We start from the raw sequence: 16,986 nt of genomic DNA, 5'->3' as shown, positions 1-16,986 counted from the left end.
TGGTGAATGTTAAGTCGCAGCCTCACTGCTGCAGTGGATTGGACGTGATTTATTTGGCATGTTGAGACTCCCCTTCCCTGGGACTGAGGATGCTCTAATTAAACGTTGTCTCTCTCTGCTAGGAAGGGCTGTATTGTAGAGAAAGATCAGCGATGTGCTGCACTGTGATTAATCGTACACTTTCTGTTTCTGCTGATTTGGGGGTTGACTGCACAGACTAACACACCAATACTAGTTGTTTGAAAGAACCAATGTCAGAACACAAGTTCTTTTACCAACTAGCAGTCATGTTGGGGTTCCTGAATGATTTAAAATTAGATTTTTTCACAAAGCCAGAGCGGGAAGAGGGGTGACGTGGAAACAAAAGTGCGAACGTGTACTTTAAATCACTACATCTTTGCCTAATGACAGACTAGTTCCCTTAGTGATGAAACACTAAAACAGTATATTTGGTCATGTTGCTTTCACTAAGCTGTTTTTTTTTTTTTTACATATGGTATAATAGATGGAATATTTTATAGCTTTGGAGAGGATGAGGTGTCAGTAATGTGTTTTACTTTAACTTGCATCAGCTTACATTTCATCATAGGTCAAATTTCAGTCTTTAAGTCTTTGAGAGCATTGCAGGATAATAAGTCATATAAGTCTTTTCCAGGTGTTTATGTGTGCCAGGCAAACATGTTGGGATACCCCATAATGTAATATTGAAAAAAGGACATGACCTAAAAAGAAATATACTTTAGTAGCAAAATTTCAGTGGTTTACTCAGATCGTGAAAATTACTCATTGATCAGAAAAGTGCTCCCGTTTTGTGACAGGGTGTATGATCAGCAGCATTTAGTGTAGCATGTTGAACTACCACCTTTCCTTTCCCGTTACTGTAGGACAACAGTCAGCATAGCGTGAAGAAATGTCTATCCTCCGGCCCTCATGTCAGAATTCCCGATGAGGTTTATTGGGGCAGAAAGGGCACCGTTTTCCCCCTGAGGCTTTAGCTTGAACTTAACCATTGCTCTTGTCTCTTTTACACACCTCTCTCTTTCTCTTTCTCTTTCTCTTTCTCTTTCTCTCTCTCTTTCTTTCTCTCTCTCTCTCTCTTTCTTTCTCTCTCTCGCTGCTTTCTCTCCTCCTCTTTCTTTTCTCGCTTCTGTCCTCTCTCTCTCTCTCTTTCTCTTCCTCCGCCTCTCCTCTCCTCGTCTCTCCTCTCTCTCTCTTTATTTATCGTCCTCTCTCTCTCTCTCTCTCTCTCTCTCTCTATCTCTCTCTCTCTCTCTCTCTCTCTCTGTTTCTGACTTTATTGACATAAACATTAGGATAGGGTATTGCCAAAACACTGCAAGTGTAAACTTAGATGCAAAATGTAATATCACCACTAAACCTTGTGTTTGAGATATAACTGTAATCGTATGTTTCATTTAATTATCTTATTAAAATACCATTTACTTTTTGTTTTTTGCAGAAAGTATTCAGTCTCTTACACCTTTTGTATACTTCAATTGCTAAAGGTTTGCACTTAAAAAATAAATTTAAAAAACTGCTCCCACTGCTGATGTACCATGCTGAGGAATTTGCACCTTTACCTGCATAAATATGCAGAATGGAGCGTTTTTGCTCAAATGTGCAAAACACAGGGATGAGAAAATGCAAATACATAAATTGAACACAGGCAATGTCATTTAGCAAGCATGAAAGTTATTGTGTCTGTATTTAATACAGTATATTTGGCACAGTAACCTTTGTATTTGTATTTGGTTGAGAAGGAGGCATAGGAGAAATGAAAGAATGTATTGAGTATCCGTGTTTACCACTTGTGTTCATATATTTGGAAAGACGAAGAACAAAGAACAGATAATACAAACGTGTTGTATGTCTAGTGATCTAATCTTGGAGCTCTTGGGTGAGCTATTGGCTAATTTCATAAAAAAGAGCCACACAATACCTGCCTTGCCAGAACTTGTATCTTTGTGTCTGGGTCATTACAGCATATTGCAGCTATTGTCTTGACAGTGTCATAACCAACGATGTGGCCAAATTTCCTGGGTTGTTACATTATTAATTCATTCTGCAGGAAGAATTAATAATGCTGTTTATTATTAATTGTTTTGACGTAAAACATGGCAGGTATGGTGATAGTTGGCTTTTAGCAGAGTCATTATAAAATAATCACCTGCATTGCAAAGAGGAGCATTGTCATTCTCCAAACTCTCCATGGTGGACTCCAGTGAAACACAAAAAGACAAACCGCTTAAGCTCCATCATGTTTGGACGGAAAGTGAACTGCCATCTTCACATCTCTCCACAGATGTTCTATAGGGGTTACATTTGGCTTTGACTCAAGAAAGACTTTTACTGAAAGCCGCTCCTGCCTTATCTTGACTATTTGCCTCAGGTAATTTCATTGTCATGCTGAAAGGTGAACTAGCATCTCAGTCTCAGGCCACATCCACTCTGGAGTGTTTTTCTTTTTTTTTTGTAAGAACCTTAGCATGCATTTATCCTTTCTTTAATTCTCTCCAATGTCCTCCCTCTCAGACTTCTTTAAATGCCATAAACTCTAAGTGGGCTGGTATATGTCTTTTCTCATAGAGGCTTTCATGTGTTCACTCCATAAAGATCTGATATAATGTTGCTGAGATGGTCGTCCTTACAGCAGGGTCTGTAGGGTATTTGGGGCCCAAACTTGACACAGTTTTGTTTTAAGTACTTTTGTAAATTAGAAATTTCAGTTTGGGAGTTTTCTGGCGAGTGTGTTTTCTTAAGAACAAAAAGCAACAAAACAAACACATTCAGTATTCTCTTTGTTTAAATCCATATCTCAGTCAGTAAAGTGAATTAAACACTGTTAAGGTCTCATGGTGAGTGTGATGTCACAGTGTTTTATATTAGAGTACACTGTGATACACAAGAAGTGTTGCTGTGTGGCTATATACTACTACTTTTTCAGTGCCAGGGAATGAGAAGCAGTGATGTCATGCAGGCTGTGTATGTGTGTGCACGCACATTGTGTGACTCAGGTATATAGATTAGATAACAAGCAGTATTTGTGTGTGTTCTCTCCCATTGGCAGGCAGCCGGCATGAATCAGACTGTTGAGGAGACTGTATCATTGAGATAGAATCACAGACCAGTTTTAAAGGGCTGACACGAATGCCTGGCTGGCTGAAAAGGATATGTTGCCATTTCCATAGAATACTTGCCAGGCCAGTGGCACAAAAAATATCTTGGGATGTTGCGCTATGGCCATAGAGTTTCACTTTTCCAATGTTTTATGTTCATGTTTCATAAATCAACATCTGTGGATGTGCTGCAGTGTGTAAAACTTTGCATTGTATTTCACCTCCTGGAATGAAACACACCTCAGTCTGATGTCTGCAGCCTGCAGGCAACTCCCAAAACGGTCCAATTCTCTCATCGTTTCAGACAGGCCCCACCTCTCCCAGCTCCAACAACACGTGTTGTGATCTATGTTTATTCACTTCTGGTAGGAGACTCCAGATTACTGCAGCAACACTATATAACACACTTTATAGCTGGGAAGTTTAGAATACCAAGCATCCACCTACTTTGCCTAATGATCAGTTTAAAGTTTCTGTTTTTGTGTTGTATTGAGTTACTTGTTCATAATTCAGCTCCCACTTTAACCTGAGTAACATGTCTACATCTGTTTCTAAGAGGAATTGTGAATAATCTGAACTGCTTCCTCTGAATCTTGTCTTGCTCCCTCAGGGCTCTTTGGTCTTTCACTACTCTTATTCTCTCCGTGGTCTTGTCTTGCTGCAACTGTTGCTGCAGTTGGCCCAGCTCTGCCACAGTTTTCCATCAAAACACCAAACCTCAATGGAGCATTCAAGCCCAGGCCCGCTCCACTGCTGCCCCTCCCATCCCACCCTGTTCTGACTCGGCCTTTTCTCTCTTTCTCACTCCCTGCACATTTAATGGCCACGTCCAGGAAGAGGTCCTAGCTCAGACTTGAAGACTTTCACATCTAGATCTGAAAATTGATTCTTAGTCTTGAGAGAAAAAGTGTCATTTCTTTTAGCATGATGTTTTCAGAGTTTCTCATAGACTTCTTTTGTATAATGGAGACACATTTTAAAGTTATCCCATGAGATATATTAATGAAAAGCTCTTTGTTTTGTCTCCTGTCCACTACAAGGCAGATTTTTAAGAAGGAATCAATTCTCAGTGACATATTCTGCAAAGGTTCTGCAATTCAAAATTAAAACTGAGGTGTAACATAGAAAGTTTTTGCAATAACTGAAGCAGACCAGGTATAGTGGCCTTGCTGCTTTTGTTGTAGAGTGAAGGCATGTCTATTTATCTTTGAACACTTTCCATGTCAAGTTGTACTGAATTTTGAACCAGCCACGTTTCTCTCAACTGCTGCGTGTGCCTGTTTATGGTCACTTTTCATAGGCAGCACAGACGCTGCTGCTGCTCGGCTAACGTGCTGTTCATGCTACTCTGTCTGTGTCGACACGTCATTAGAACCCAAGACTTGACAGCAGATTCTGGGGAAATTGAAGAGAAGTTACCTCTGCTTACTGGTGAAATTTGGGATCTAATATTTACCCATGCTTGTCCACAGCAATCAAAGGACCCACACTTTCCTACCAAAATGTCCACGCCCATTTCTAAAATCTGTATGGCAAGGGAAGGCAAGTTTTGCATTTTAATAAAAAATGAGAAATGGATTATGGATTAACAAAATAGTTGCTTATATGTACCTTTTTGACATTTGATATTCGATTCAGCTCTAATATTTTCTCAATTATTGAGTAAGTCATGTTCTTCTTATATACAATGTTTATAACATGTTTAGACTATCATTAGGACATACTCACACTAGAACAATAAGCTACTGTTCCCTACTGACTAGATAATTCACCACTAATGTTGAACCAGTGTGATGAGATTTACTGTGAAGTTATGAGCTTTGACTGTATCAGCAACACTTTTTAGTGGCATCTTAATAGAAATGAAGGAAGGAAGGAAGTGAGACCCTTTGATTTGACTAGTAAGCCGTGCACTGATTGGACTTTGTATCCATCTCCTCTCAGAATTAGTCACTGTCATTTCGCAGTGCAAACAAAGCTGTATACACACAGTACATAATCTTTCTGGAAGAAAATCCAACTACAAGTTGAAGATAAACTGCCCATGCAGCATGTTAAGCTGTCTTATATAATTAAAGTGCCTTTTATTATTAGTAGTAGTAGTACATAACTATGACAGTTACCTGTTTGCACAGTAAACCTTGGTTTAATGTTAAGAATGCAAGTTGTCATCAGCAATAAATAAGTTAAATGCATCAGAATAAAAATGTATTCAACAGTAAAAGGCCAACGGGTCTTTTTCTTGCGCCTATATATGTAGTGACGCATCAAATACATTTTTAGCACAATGCATGTTGTTGTTTAGACAGAAAATTAAACATAATATGTGTGATTAATCATGTTCTATTGTAAATAAGTAATAAAATCTAATCCACAAGGAATCCTTTAGAAAATCCACCTTTTGTCAACATTTTGGGCAACGTGGTGCACATCAGTAAGGCTGCATTTAATGAACTAGAATAAATAAAGTACCTTGACACAAATAACTTTGCCACACCTTACAGACTTAAGTTTGAATCTGTTGAGTCATTACTGTTATTACATTATTATTTTGCTCAAGGCACTTATGCACTAAAACAGATTGTGATTCAGTTTTAGTTTTTTTGTCCTTTTAACATTCTGTCTGGCTGAGTTTTATCCTGAAAGCCGCCTCTCACCATATCCACTGCTTCATTTGTGTTCTAGGTATTTTAGCATAGCCACTCTTATACTATGTACTGTATATTAAATACACTAATTAAATTTTTTAATATACCTTACCAGTACTTACCAGTAAGATCTACGGTTGCCACAAACTCAAAAGGGACATGACATTGAAAGAGGAAAAAGGGAAATGCAAATAATTCTTGTGGTCTATTCTTTTTTTAACCAGTGTTAGTTAACATGTCACCTTCAGGCGTGTCAACCTGTACACATTTTCTATAGTAGTTATGCTGATACGATTTGTCACTAGGTTTGTCACAGTTTATTCAATCAGCTTACACAGTTTGTTTTCAAGTTCAAGCTTATATTCAGAATTTAATTCATTAAATGTTGTCCTGCACAAGGTTATATTGAGATACTGTAAATGTTTGAGTTTTATTTTCAGCTGCACACGCAGTTCAAATTTAGATTTTTTAAATTGAACGTAAGTCGGCTATTTAAAATGCACTATGTGTTATGCCAGATTTTGGCAACATTCAGGTACATCAGGTGAAAGTCTTTTTTCAGCTTAATGTGGTACTTCAGGCCTTTCTGCAGGTCTGCACCTTTTATGAGCTCTTTTTGTATTGTAAAGCAAAACAAAATGGGAATTCGGAAGGCTCGGTAGGCTCTGCTTGTTTTGTAGTAGACATTTTCTGTTGTTTTGTCAGTCCCTTAAAATATATTTGATCTTCTTGAAGTGTAAACAGAAATACAATTTTGCTGACACACTGAAAGTAACTGCCTTTTTCATTTGACTTGGAAACTTTAAAGTAGTTGCTATTATAGTTATCATTTCTGTCTTGCACAATACAATAGCTCTCAGGAAAGCTTTTAATCTGATTCAATCCTGGTTGTAGAGAGCTCTCTCTGTGTATCAGCTCATATACTGATACATAATGACTGGAGTACAATAAATTATTCTTCGTAGCATCACTTGAAAGCTATTTTTGTTTTGATGACTTACATCTTTGTTCTTCTTTGTCAGTCCCATTTCTTTGTGATTACTCTGAAGCGTTTAGCTGTCTAGACATTATTATGGCTGTGGTTATTTGATTGGTATTACTTGATTCTAGTTGCATGTGCACCAAATAACTTTAGTTACCTAGCATACGTGTTCACAACAGATTTTGTCACATTTGAGTTGTGTTTGATGCCATATATTGTTCAAAAACAGCAGATTAATTCAACAAATGTATTTTTTAAAGTACAGTTGTTATTGTATGTCTGCAACTGCACTCGCTGCTCCTGTTTCTTTTTCTTTTCTTTGCCCCCCCCAAGTTGTGATGAAGTTCCTGCATCTTTTTCTGGCAGGTTTGAGTGTTTCATTATCAGTGCTGATGTGCTGTTTATTTTCTCTGTGATACTGGTTGGTCATTGTTTTTCATTCTTTTAATTTTTTTCTCTGCACTCGGTGCAGCCCATTTAGTGTAAAAATCAGCGTGACAGCAATACTCTTAGCCACCCAGATAGAAAATTGCCCTCGGAGAGAAAGCTTTTATTTTATTTAATGGAAAGACTGTTGTCAACACGAGCATCAAGAACTTAAAAATAGTCTGCAAAGATCCAGATGTGGGGCAGAAGCAGCTAAGGAACATCTTCTGTCCAACCCTTGAGTCTGTGTTGCAGGATATTTTTGGTTTACCATCAACAAATTCTGCCTGTAATTTAAGAAAAGTTACATTGCACAGTATGTTAGGGTATATTTATTATGTTGAAAGCTGAAAATCGTACTACAGCTCAAGCTTTTTCTTCCTCGCCTTTTTTTTTTGTGTAAACCCCTCAATATTAGTAATCCTGTTTCAATACACACCTTATTCCTTTTTTCCAGTCTATATTGTCTTGTACTGTGTGTTCTCAGTCACCACTATACTTTTTCCATTGCTGAGATATTTCTTTGCGGCCAACTTTATGTAGGTACTGAATGATAAAATTCTAAATGAAAATATTTCATCACTTGTACAACCCCCTATTGAAACATCAGGAAGAGGCACTGCATTATTTATAGACTAGACAAAAGTCTAGTTTAGCGTAGACATCACAGATAACCTGATGCATCATCCAGCCTGTTAGAACCCGGTTTGACTGTTTCCATTTGCTCCTGTATGATCAACCAAGAAAAACATCTGCCTACTCACTTTTGCCATCCTTAAGCTTGTGCATACGCATGTCACAGCTCAGTGTGTGTGTTTATGTGCTGACTTTTCCATCTCTCCAGTTCAGAGATTTCTTAGGGAGTGGGTTACTTAAAGCTAGTCTTTTTTTTCTGCTGGAGGCTCTGGAACTTATTACAGTCTGAGGCATTTTCATAAACGGGCCATTCAGCTGCCCCTGCATGGCTCTGAATGGGACACACTGTCGCCAGGAGAAAGAGAGTTAATGTGGGCTAGTTAGTCGTGAGACTTCGACATTACGAAGACTGGTCAAGTTATGCGTACTTGTATTATAATGCTACTTATGTACTTATAATATTGTGTAGAAGATTAAACTTTGTGTCAAACATAAAACAGAGGTTTGAAAATGAACAGTTCTTAACAGTTCACTCAGCAGAGACACCCTGACTAAAGAGATGTGAGCATTACATTATTTTTTTAGTTTTCATTTATTTATTTTTATGGCATTGTTTCCTGGCTAAAAGACCAGTCTACCATTTCTTGTATTCTTCACCACAATAAAATAAAGCCTAAAAATAACAGTCTAAATTTAGTCTTTATAGTAGTAAATGTAACCATATAACTTACAACCCAGTGGAAGAATAGCTAAACACTGGCTCCCTCTTAAAATGAACTGTCCTGACTGTGCAGACCCCACCAGGAATAATGTAGGGTTGAGGGGCCACCCAGATAATTAGCACAAAACTCATGAGTGTTGAGGAGATTTTCCTTTCCGTGAAAATTGAAACAAATAAAATATATGAATATTACTCTTTAAAATGTTTTTGAATAAACTCTTCCTCAATGATTTAAAGAAACCTTGAACGTAAAGAGGAAATTTGGCATCTAGCCAAGTGTGGATAAATTCTTTTTTCATCCTTCACCAAGTACTCGAGTCAGGTTTTGTGAGAAACCTATCCATCCGAAAGATGAAATCAATCACCTACTGTGGTGATTTGAGTATAAAACATCTGTACTCAAATGTCTAACTTTCTGGAAAACAGTTCTTTTCTCCAGTGTGGTGGTGAGAAAAATTATTTCATTTCATTTCAACATCACTCTGGCAGTGATCAGTCTCAGGGCAGGCTGCCTCGAATGAAACAGGACATGGATGTGATTAGGATATGATTATTACAGTCAAGTCATGATGTCTGTGAGGAACTAAATCACAGTGTGCACACACACACACAAACACAGAGCTGAGAGTCTGGGGACATTTGACCTGGAAAAGGCTTTAATCTGCAGCTGAAGAACTGTTGAACTGATGTTTGATCAGGATTATCATGTTTACCACTATACTGGTCTCAGGAGACGCTGTCAACTCGGCTTTTTGTTTTCCAGCCTCCATGTAGGCATAAACTTTATTTATTTGTTTCAATGTATTGAATTATATTAATCACATCATTTCCATGGGATACTTATGACCACTCTCTTTTATCTTGCAGGTTTCCCAAGAAAGCAAACAGGTAATAATCTTAATTTTCACATATTTTATTGCAGAGACACCCGTGCATATGGCAGGCAACGCACACATACGCACCAGTGGTTTATACACACAGATCCAGATGAGGGAAATGAGAGTTTTACTAGGCCTGGTTTGCTGCAACACAGAAGTCCTCATAGTGAGGGCCAAACAAACCCTCCCCCCACACTCATGTACACACATATATACACACACACAAAATGACGGACAAAGGGGTCCCTCATCTAAGGGCGGCCCATCACTGCCTTTCACTGTGAACAGAACAGTAGCCTTTCACAGTTGGGGCCGGTATAGGCAGAGGCAGCCATACATAGCCTCCCAAGGTTCAAGCTGGAGTCTGGCCTTGTGGCACCTCCTCTGAGGAGCATCCTTTCTCTGGCCTTGCTCTCTGGGCACTCAGCAAAGCAGCTCCACATCCTCTCTGGCTGTTACATTATACAGTAGACACACTCAACATGATTCATACACTACTAGGTCCTCTTTCCACATGACCCCCAACAATGAAGTGAACAATTGTTGTTGCTGTGTATTGGTGTAATTCCACATTCATTTGCCTGTATCCTATGCATGTATTATACAGTAAGACACACACAACACAGTGACACTGCCTGTAAAATTTCATGTCAGATGCTTGGTGTTTGTTGTTAGTTATTGGTGTTCCTATTTCTCTAGAACCAGCAGCATACTCAGTAAAGACCACCCCCCGGACAAGAAACCCAAAAGTGATAAAACTGCACTACCCTCCAATGAGTTTGACCCTACAGGTAACTTCCCATTTTTGTTTTCAGACTCATTGTTTTCTTACTCTCCGACACCTACTCTGCCTTTTTCTACCATGTCTTTCTATCTCCACATGCATCACTTTATCTGTCTGACCGTCCCACCCATTTCTTTCTCTCTGTCTAACCTGCACATAAAGTGTGTCATAGAACAAGTGTGCTGATGATGGTTTGCACAAGGCATGCTGGGATGGTGAAAGGTGGTGCCATGCTTTGTGCTCCTTTTGAAAACTTGTGTGATCTAATCTGAGATAATTGCTTGGGTTTATCACTGGGGTATTGAACACTGTTTTTTTAGATGACTTCAACTCACGGACGGGATAATATTGTCATACCTGCATTATACTGACAGTTTGGCAGATTCAAGGCTTAAGTCACGTTACGTTTTGCAGGTTTGAAGCCGGACCTAAAAATCTGCAGCTGCATGTTTAATGTCCATGTGTTTTTTGTACTTTTACATAAATCAGTGCACTGTGGGTTTTGTCTGCTCTGTGTGCTTGGGTGGTCTCTATGCAAACTTAAAGGGCATAGCAAGCCACTAAGCCTGTTAGCCAGCTTCAGGTTTATTGCCGGGTGAGATTGTTAAGGTTCAAATGAAGACTGTTGTGATGTGACAACATTCCCTGTGGTATTTGTCAGCAGTCAGGGCAGTGTGATTTGAGATATCACTGAAGCTCCTGTATTCAAAATAAAACAGAAAATCCTCTGCGCCACATGGTGGCTTATCTCAGTATGATGCAACATAACATAGACAAAATGTGTTTTCTCAGTGGTTCCACAAGACATGCACCCTGTTTTCTGTCTGTGTGTAGCACTACACTAAAATATCCTTCCATATACTCCTGTTATGGTTTGGGAACGATACAGTCATTAAAATAAAGTGGACATAGATTGCTTCAGTGCATTTAAAGCTACTTTCAATATTATTTTTATTTCTAGATATGCATCATATTTAAATTTATGTCGATATCTTTGCATGTCAGCATGATGTTGGTCTATATTACTTTGTCCCTCTGTTAATTGCAAGTTGCATGAACTCTTTTTAGAATCATTCCTGGCCTTTTCTTTTGGTTTCATTCTTTGTCATGATGTGAAAATGTTTTGCTTTTATTAGGAATGGGCAAGAGCAGTCAGGTGGGAAAATAAAACTGCCTTTACTGTATATACAAAACAATGGGATATATGCAGTAATTATATCAGTTATTATATTAAAGGCTTAAAATATACTTGACAATTTTCTAAATATGTTAAGATGCTTAAGTGGTTGAAGAACAGTTCCTTCTCTGTTATGAGGTGTAATTTAGTTTTGGATTTATTTTGACTGTAATTTCTGTTTTTTAACAGAAATTGTTAAACCAGAGTAGATGAGATGAGTAGGTTTAGTTTCACTTTACAGGGCCTCAGGTAAACATGAGCATTATAGTAATTGCACAGTGTGGCTTCTTTATTTAAAAATGGAGCTCCTGTCACTGTAGTTACAGTGAATTAGTAGAGTGACACCTGTAGGAGTTGAAGTATTTTAAAAAATGTACATGCAAACAAAAATTCAAGCTAGTTAATTTTTAGTGACTGCATTCTTGCCTATTCAAACAGCTATGATTTATTAAACAACCTTTTATGTTCATAATTTTTTATCTCATGATTATTTCTCCCTCATGATTTTGTCTTTCCTGTTTTGTGTTTCCTTTCTTTGTGTCCTTTACGTGTATTTGTGTGTGCGTGTGTGTGCGTTTTGCTGCTATGCTGTCTGTGTGGTGGGGGCTGCAAGCAGAGTCTCTGGTGGTGCAGAAGAGTGGCAGCAGCAGTGTGCTAGCAGAGGGGAAGACTGAGTCCTGTGGTAAGATGCTCCTGCTGGAATGACTGGTGTGACACCTGCATATATACATGCTTCAGGCGCCGGTGTGAAATTGTCACTAGATGATTGTTTTAAGTAGACTACCAGCAATAAAGCTTTACTGTTTTAATCATTATAATATTAGGGTGCACAGTCATTTGATTTATTTCCCTCTCTGAGTTGGTCATAGAAAAAAATCAGTACACAGTATAAATTAGATTAAATTAGTTTCCTCCATGTTTGTACTATTACTGCAGCAGCTAAAATCTGGATTTGCTGAAAGTATTATTTCATTAAATTCCATGGTGGCATATGTAAGTTATTATTTTATTTGAACAAAATGTCAAAACTAAATTTGGTTTGTTGCAGCAAATCCTAACAATTAAGAAGCTGTAACTAATAATTGTTCAGATGGAAAATGTATAAATCATTTGAGCTCTCCTCTAAAATGTCAGTGGTAAATTGGTTTATTGTTCAAACAATTATATCTTTGAACACAGCAGCACAATGTAAAATCTAAGCAGGGCTGAGGGTCTAGTTTAGCATTGTTAGAAAGTTTAGCATAATTATTCTCCAGGATAACAGTGGTTCAAGCCAGTGCAAAGAATATATTCCTGTGATTCTATGTGGCTGGTTTTTCCTTTTCCCATCACCAAGGTTCTGGAACTTAATTTGGGTCTTGAGATAGAAATAGTCAGGTACTGTGTGATTCCCTTCAAACTAATCATGCTGGTGCCAGGCCTCACATGCAGTGAACTCTTAAGGCGGCTGTCAGAAATTCCAGTTTCTGTCAGTCTAGCCTAAGTTTAAGATCAAGATAAGCTTCTGTCATATTGAACAAAGCATATTTGTTCTTTGTGTTTGAACCTGTTATCTCTATTGTGTCTGGTCTTGCATCAAGTCAAGAAGTTCACAGAAAAAGCATTTATCACAGGATGTCATTTGAAGCTTTGAATGCTCAGCCTTTTAGATTTAAGAAGTCCCCTGGCCTTTGTATGTGGTATTTTAAGGCCTATGGCCTTTTAGGTCAGTTTATTCCCTGTAGTACATGTGCTTGTGTTGCAGAGGGTGCTGATTACAAATCATTAAACCTCTGAATAATACATTAGCTTGGATGGATTAACATGATCATGTCAGCAATCCCACTCCTCATAGTTTATAAAACGACCCATGATCTCTAAAATGCCATTAAGCATAGGAAACAGGCAAAAGATCAACATCCAGAGGCAAATTCACACCAGCTCTTTATCCCATATGGCTTCATCTGTTTCCTCAACACCCTTTCCCTCTTCAGCTTTCTCTTCCCCCTCTTCTCTTAGCAATGCCTAGCCTTCTCTCTGCTTCCCTCCCCCCAGTCTGCTGCTTTTGACTCACCTAACTGCCCTCTGTGTATTAGCTCCCGTTCTTTCCCGTCTCCAACCCCCATTGTAGCACTGCACTTATTGATCGACTTACCTCTGTGGTTGATGCTGCACTGACAAGGAAATCTTGGACACAAAACTAGAAACCAATTCAAGGGACACCTCACTAGTCTGGGTCACATATGTTTTACGATTGCCATGTCATTATTGAAGAATGTACTCACGTCAACATTTTTGTATTTAAACATTTTGCATTCTTCTCATTGAGTTGCTTTTAGTCTGTACACTCCTGTCAGTCTAGTCAGTGGCAGCCAGACATGAGATAAGCTCTAATCTCTGCTTGCTACCCTAATGAAACGGTGCATAAAGAACCTGAAGAGTAACGTTCCTTCCTCTTTTCTGTTGTTCACAAATGAGTTAGTTGACAATACAACAATTTTAAAACTATTTTGTCCACATTACATCAAATCTCTGTAAAGCCCTAGCTGTCTGGCCAAGCTTTGTTTACTGTACACATTTGTTATCTGGACAACAGACATTGCATTTAAACTTTGGTAACCTGGGTTTAGTTGGGCTTTCTTAAGTAAGTCTATTAATCAACTGAGAAACCTGGTTTCTGTAATTGTGTAGGGATTTATACAAACACGATTTCCCCAGGTAGAGAGAATGCCATTTTCTCTGCCATGTATACGCATAACCAGGTTTGTAATTGGATTTTATCCAGAATACATTTGCACAACAAAAGGCTGCATAAAGCGAAGTAGTGGAGTGGAGTGGCTGGGTGAAAGGACAGATCATTACACAGAGAGATGCCTTCTCATTTTTAAATCAATTCCACCCAAAATCAGACTAAAACTGAAAGTAAGGAAACTGGTCAAATCTGTGACTCATGCTTCCAGAGAAGTTTGAGGTAGATGAGAAATATGTGCACTCATCTGCTGCATGTATTCCCTGATTTTGAGTAGCTAGGTTACTTAAGAAAATGTAAACACATTCCCAATTACCCAGAACACCTAGTTTCTCTGTAACTCATCTAAGTTGAGAAAGCATTAGTTGGGATTTCTCTTATTTATATTAATTTATATTAAAGAGTTTTCCCAATTGGTGAACAACACAATCTCAATTAGGGTCAGTATAAACAGCAGGGGGGAAAATCTCAGCAACTTGTTTTAAGGTTCACATTGTTTTGAGACTATGAGCTCAAATGAGAGGTGTGTTGCCATGTCCTTTTATAAAACCCACCCTTTGTACAGCACATGTCTGGATTCACTCAAAAAATCTAGTGTAAAATGTAATATATCCAAGTTATTTAAAATCAAACTGTTCACAAAGTCTGTTGATGTCAGTTCACTGACCTCATAGAATTAAGTACATTTCCTTTTATGACTAGTCCTTTTGAAGACACTGTTATGTCTTTCTGCCCTGTCTGTCTCACTTGCAGGTCTGGTCCAGCGATGTGTAATCATCCAGAAAGATGAAAATGGATTTGGGCTCACTGTCAGTGGTGACAACCCAGTTTTTGTGCAGCTTGTCAAAGAAGGTAAGGTGGAGTCAAACCTAAAAGGAAAAAGAAAAAGATGTTCACAATGACTACTTCTGATCTAACCCATTGTAATAGAGATGTGGGCTGCTTTTTCATGCACTGACATCAAACTGTCACGCTCTGAACTCACAGATATCAAGAGTAGTGTGGCACTTACTCATAGGGGTGAGCCATTGACTGGATATTTCCTCCTCAGTAGTTTCACAGTAGCTGCAGCTTCTGCTTTATCTTTTTATCTTTTAAAGAGGGGACTTTGTGGTCCCCGGCAGTCTCTTCCTGTCTGTGGGGGATGCGGGGTGTTATCAGTACACAGAAAACATTACATGATCCTTACAGAAGTGCAGAACTGATCAAGGATTTTAGTTTCACTGTCATTATTGTTTGGCAGTGTTGGACTATCGCTGTATAACTTGCTCTAGCTTTTCCCGTTTATACTTGTTTATAATCAGGTTTAAGACAAGCAAGATTAACTCTAAATGATTGTTTTGTCTTTCCGACTTAATGCATTAGTGGTGCTGAAATATATCACATGCAAATATTTTATCACATACAGTAAAAGCAGATAATTTAGTCACAGGTTGTCTGTCAAGCCTGTTCTTCAACTTCCACCTCTAACAAGTTATCAGACAGAATTATGTTCTTAGTGACACTAGTTGAACTTTACATAATAATACAAACCCGGAGATCCAAAATACACATTATATGTAGTGTATCTGTAGAAATGTATCTGGTTTACAAACTGCTTCAGCTGCTTGCTGCTGACTATAGAGTCAGACGTGGATCTCATAATAACCTGTCTCATGCCTAAATCCCTTTGTTTGGGGTGGAGCTGTGAAACAGGTCCTTCTCGTAATATAACCACTGTTATGGTCTTTCAAAATAGCACTCAAATAATCACTTTGCAACATCTGCTGCGTCAAGCCTATATGTTATGTTCATTGTGCAGACATATCTACAACTGCACCATGAAACTGCGTTTTCCATCCTATATCCAATTTCTTTTTATTCTTCCATTTGTTTTATTTCCTTCCATGTCTCTGTTTGCTCTGTGTTTGTCAGATGGAGCTGCTATGCGTGCAGGTGTACAGACAGGAGACAGGATCATCAAGGTATTGTGTTCATCTGCTCCCCTGTCTGTAAACTGCAAAGATCACTGTCTTTTAGTCTAGGACCTGTACATAGACTGTAGACTGCCACCTTCTGGTCACTCAGTAATTCTGCTCAATCTACTGGATTCTGAAAATAAGGTTTCAAATTGAAAAGCAGAGCCTGAATGGAAGGCTTTGGACAATTCACATCATGATACCACTGATGTCTTCTAGGTTAACGGGACCCTTGTTACACATTCTAACCACATCGAAGTGGTGAAGTTAATCAAATGTAAGTTTCTCTGCCAGCAGAATCCACCTCTTAAAAATAAACTTCAATGTAAAACTGACACATCCCTTTGTTTTTTTTTTTTTATTTTAAGCTGGCTCCTATGTGGCCCTCACAGTTCTGGGGCGCCCTCCAGGGCTCACCCAGATCCCTTTGTCTGAAGCAGAGTCTGAAATGCTGGATGTTAGCATTTCATCTCCAAACTCCCCAGCAGCAGAACGCCCCTACAGTCCTCAGGACCGCCTCTCCTCCACTCTGCCACCATGGGTACTGAGGACATCTGCCATCTTCCTCATCATTTTGTTTCCTCTCACTTATCTATGTCCTCTTTTTCCTTCAAAATATGGGCAAATTTCTGTTGTTATTTCATTTTAGCTCATCCTTTCCTTCAGAATTTCTGTGAGCTAAAGTATTTGTTAAATCCATCTGGATTATCTAGATCCAATATCTGCCTGAATTCTTCCCACCTGTATTTTAAAGCTCAGTTCTTCCATGTGCTTCTCAACTTCCCTTTTTGTTTTTTACCCACAGGATGAGAATAGCAGTGTCTGCAACCAAAAGGTTGACATCTTGCAAAAGACGCTCTTAAAAGAGCAGCAGGAGCTGCAGGTTAGCATAACAATCACTGTTACTTACCCTCTTTTCTCTATTGTGATGC

General features: G+C 38.6%; 1 protein-coding gene across 5 annotated transcripts in view; it reads left to right on the top strand.

Annotated features, from left to right (window-relative positions):
• Positions 1 to 16,986, top strand: part of arhgef12a (Rho guanine nucleotide exchange factor (GEF) 12a) — a 37,190-nt gene that overhangs the window by 5,871 nt on the left and 14,333 nt on the right. For 2 of the 5 annotated variants that reach the window (XM_026369459.1, XM_026369471.2), the window contains exons 2-9: positions 9,397 to 9,417; positions 10,107 to 10,198; positions 11,982 to 12,050; positions 14,850 to 14,948; positions 16,011 to 16,060; positions 16,274 to 16,331; positions 16,423 to 16,595; positions 16,860 to 16,937. In XM_026369459.1, coding sequence (XP_026225244.1) covers positions 9,397 to 9,417; positions 10,107 to 10,198; positions 11,982 to 12,050; positions 14,850 to 14,948; positions 16,011 to 16,060; positions 16,274 to 16,331; positions 16,423 to 16,595; positions 16,860 to 16,937 — 640 coding nt within the window. The remainder of the gene's footprint in view (positions 1 to 9,396; positions 9,418 to 10,106; positions 10,199 to 11,981; positions 12,051 to 14,849; positions 14,949 to 16,010; positions 16,061 to 16,273; positions 16,332 to 16,422; positions 16,596 to 16,859; positions 16,938 to 16,986) is intronic. The other 3 variants (XM_026369481.1, XM_026369466.1, XM_026369477.1) reach the window with 2 other exon arrangements.

Source organism: Anabas testudineus, chromosome 13 (genome assembly GCF_900324465.2).
Source record: "Anabas testudineus chromosome 13, fAnaTes1.2, whole genome shotgun sequence".
NCBI classification, from domain to species: Eukaryota; Metazoa; Chordata; class Actinopteri; order Anabantiformes; family Anabantidae; genus Anabas; species Anabas testudineus.
Note: the sequence above shows the minus strand (reverse complement) of the source record. Positions and strands in the feature narration are given on the sequence as shown.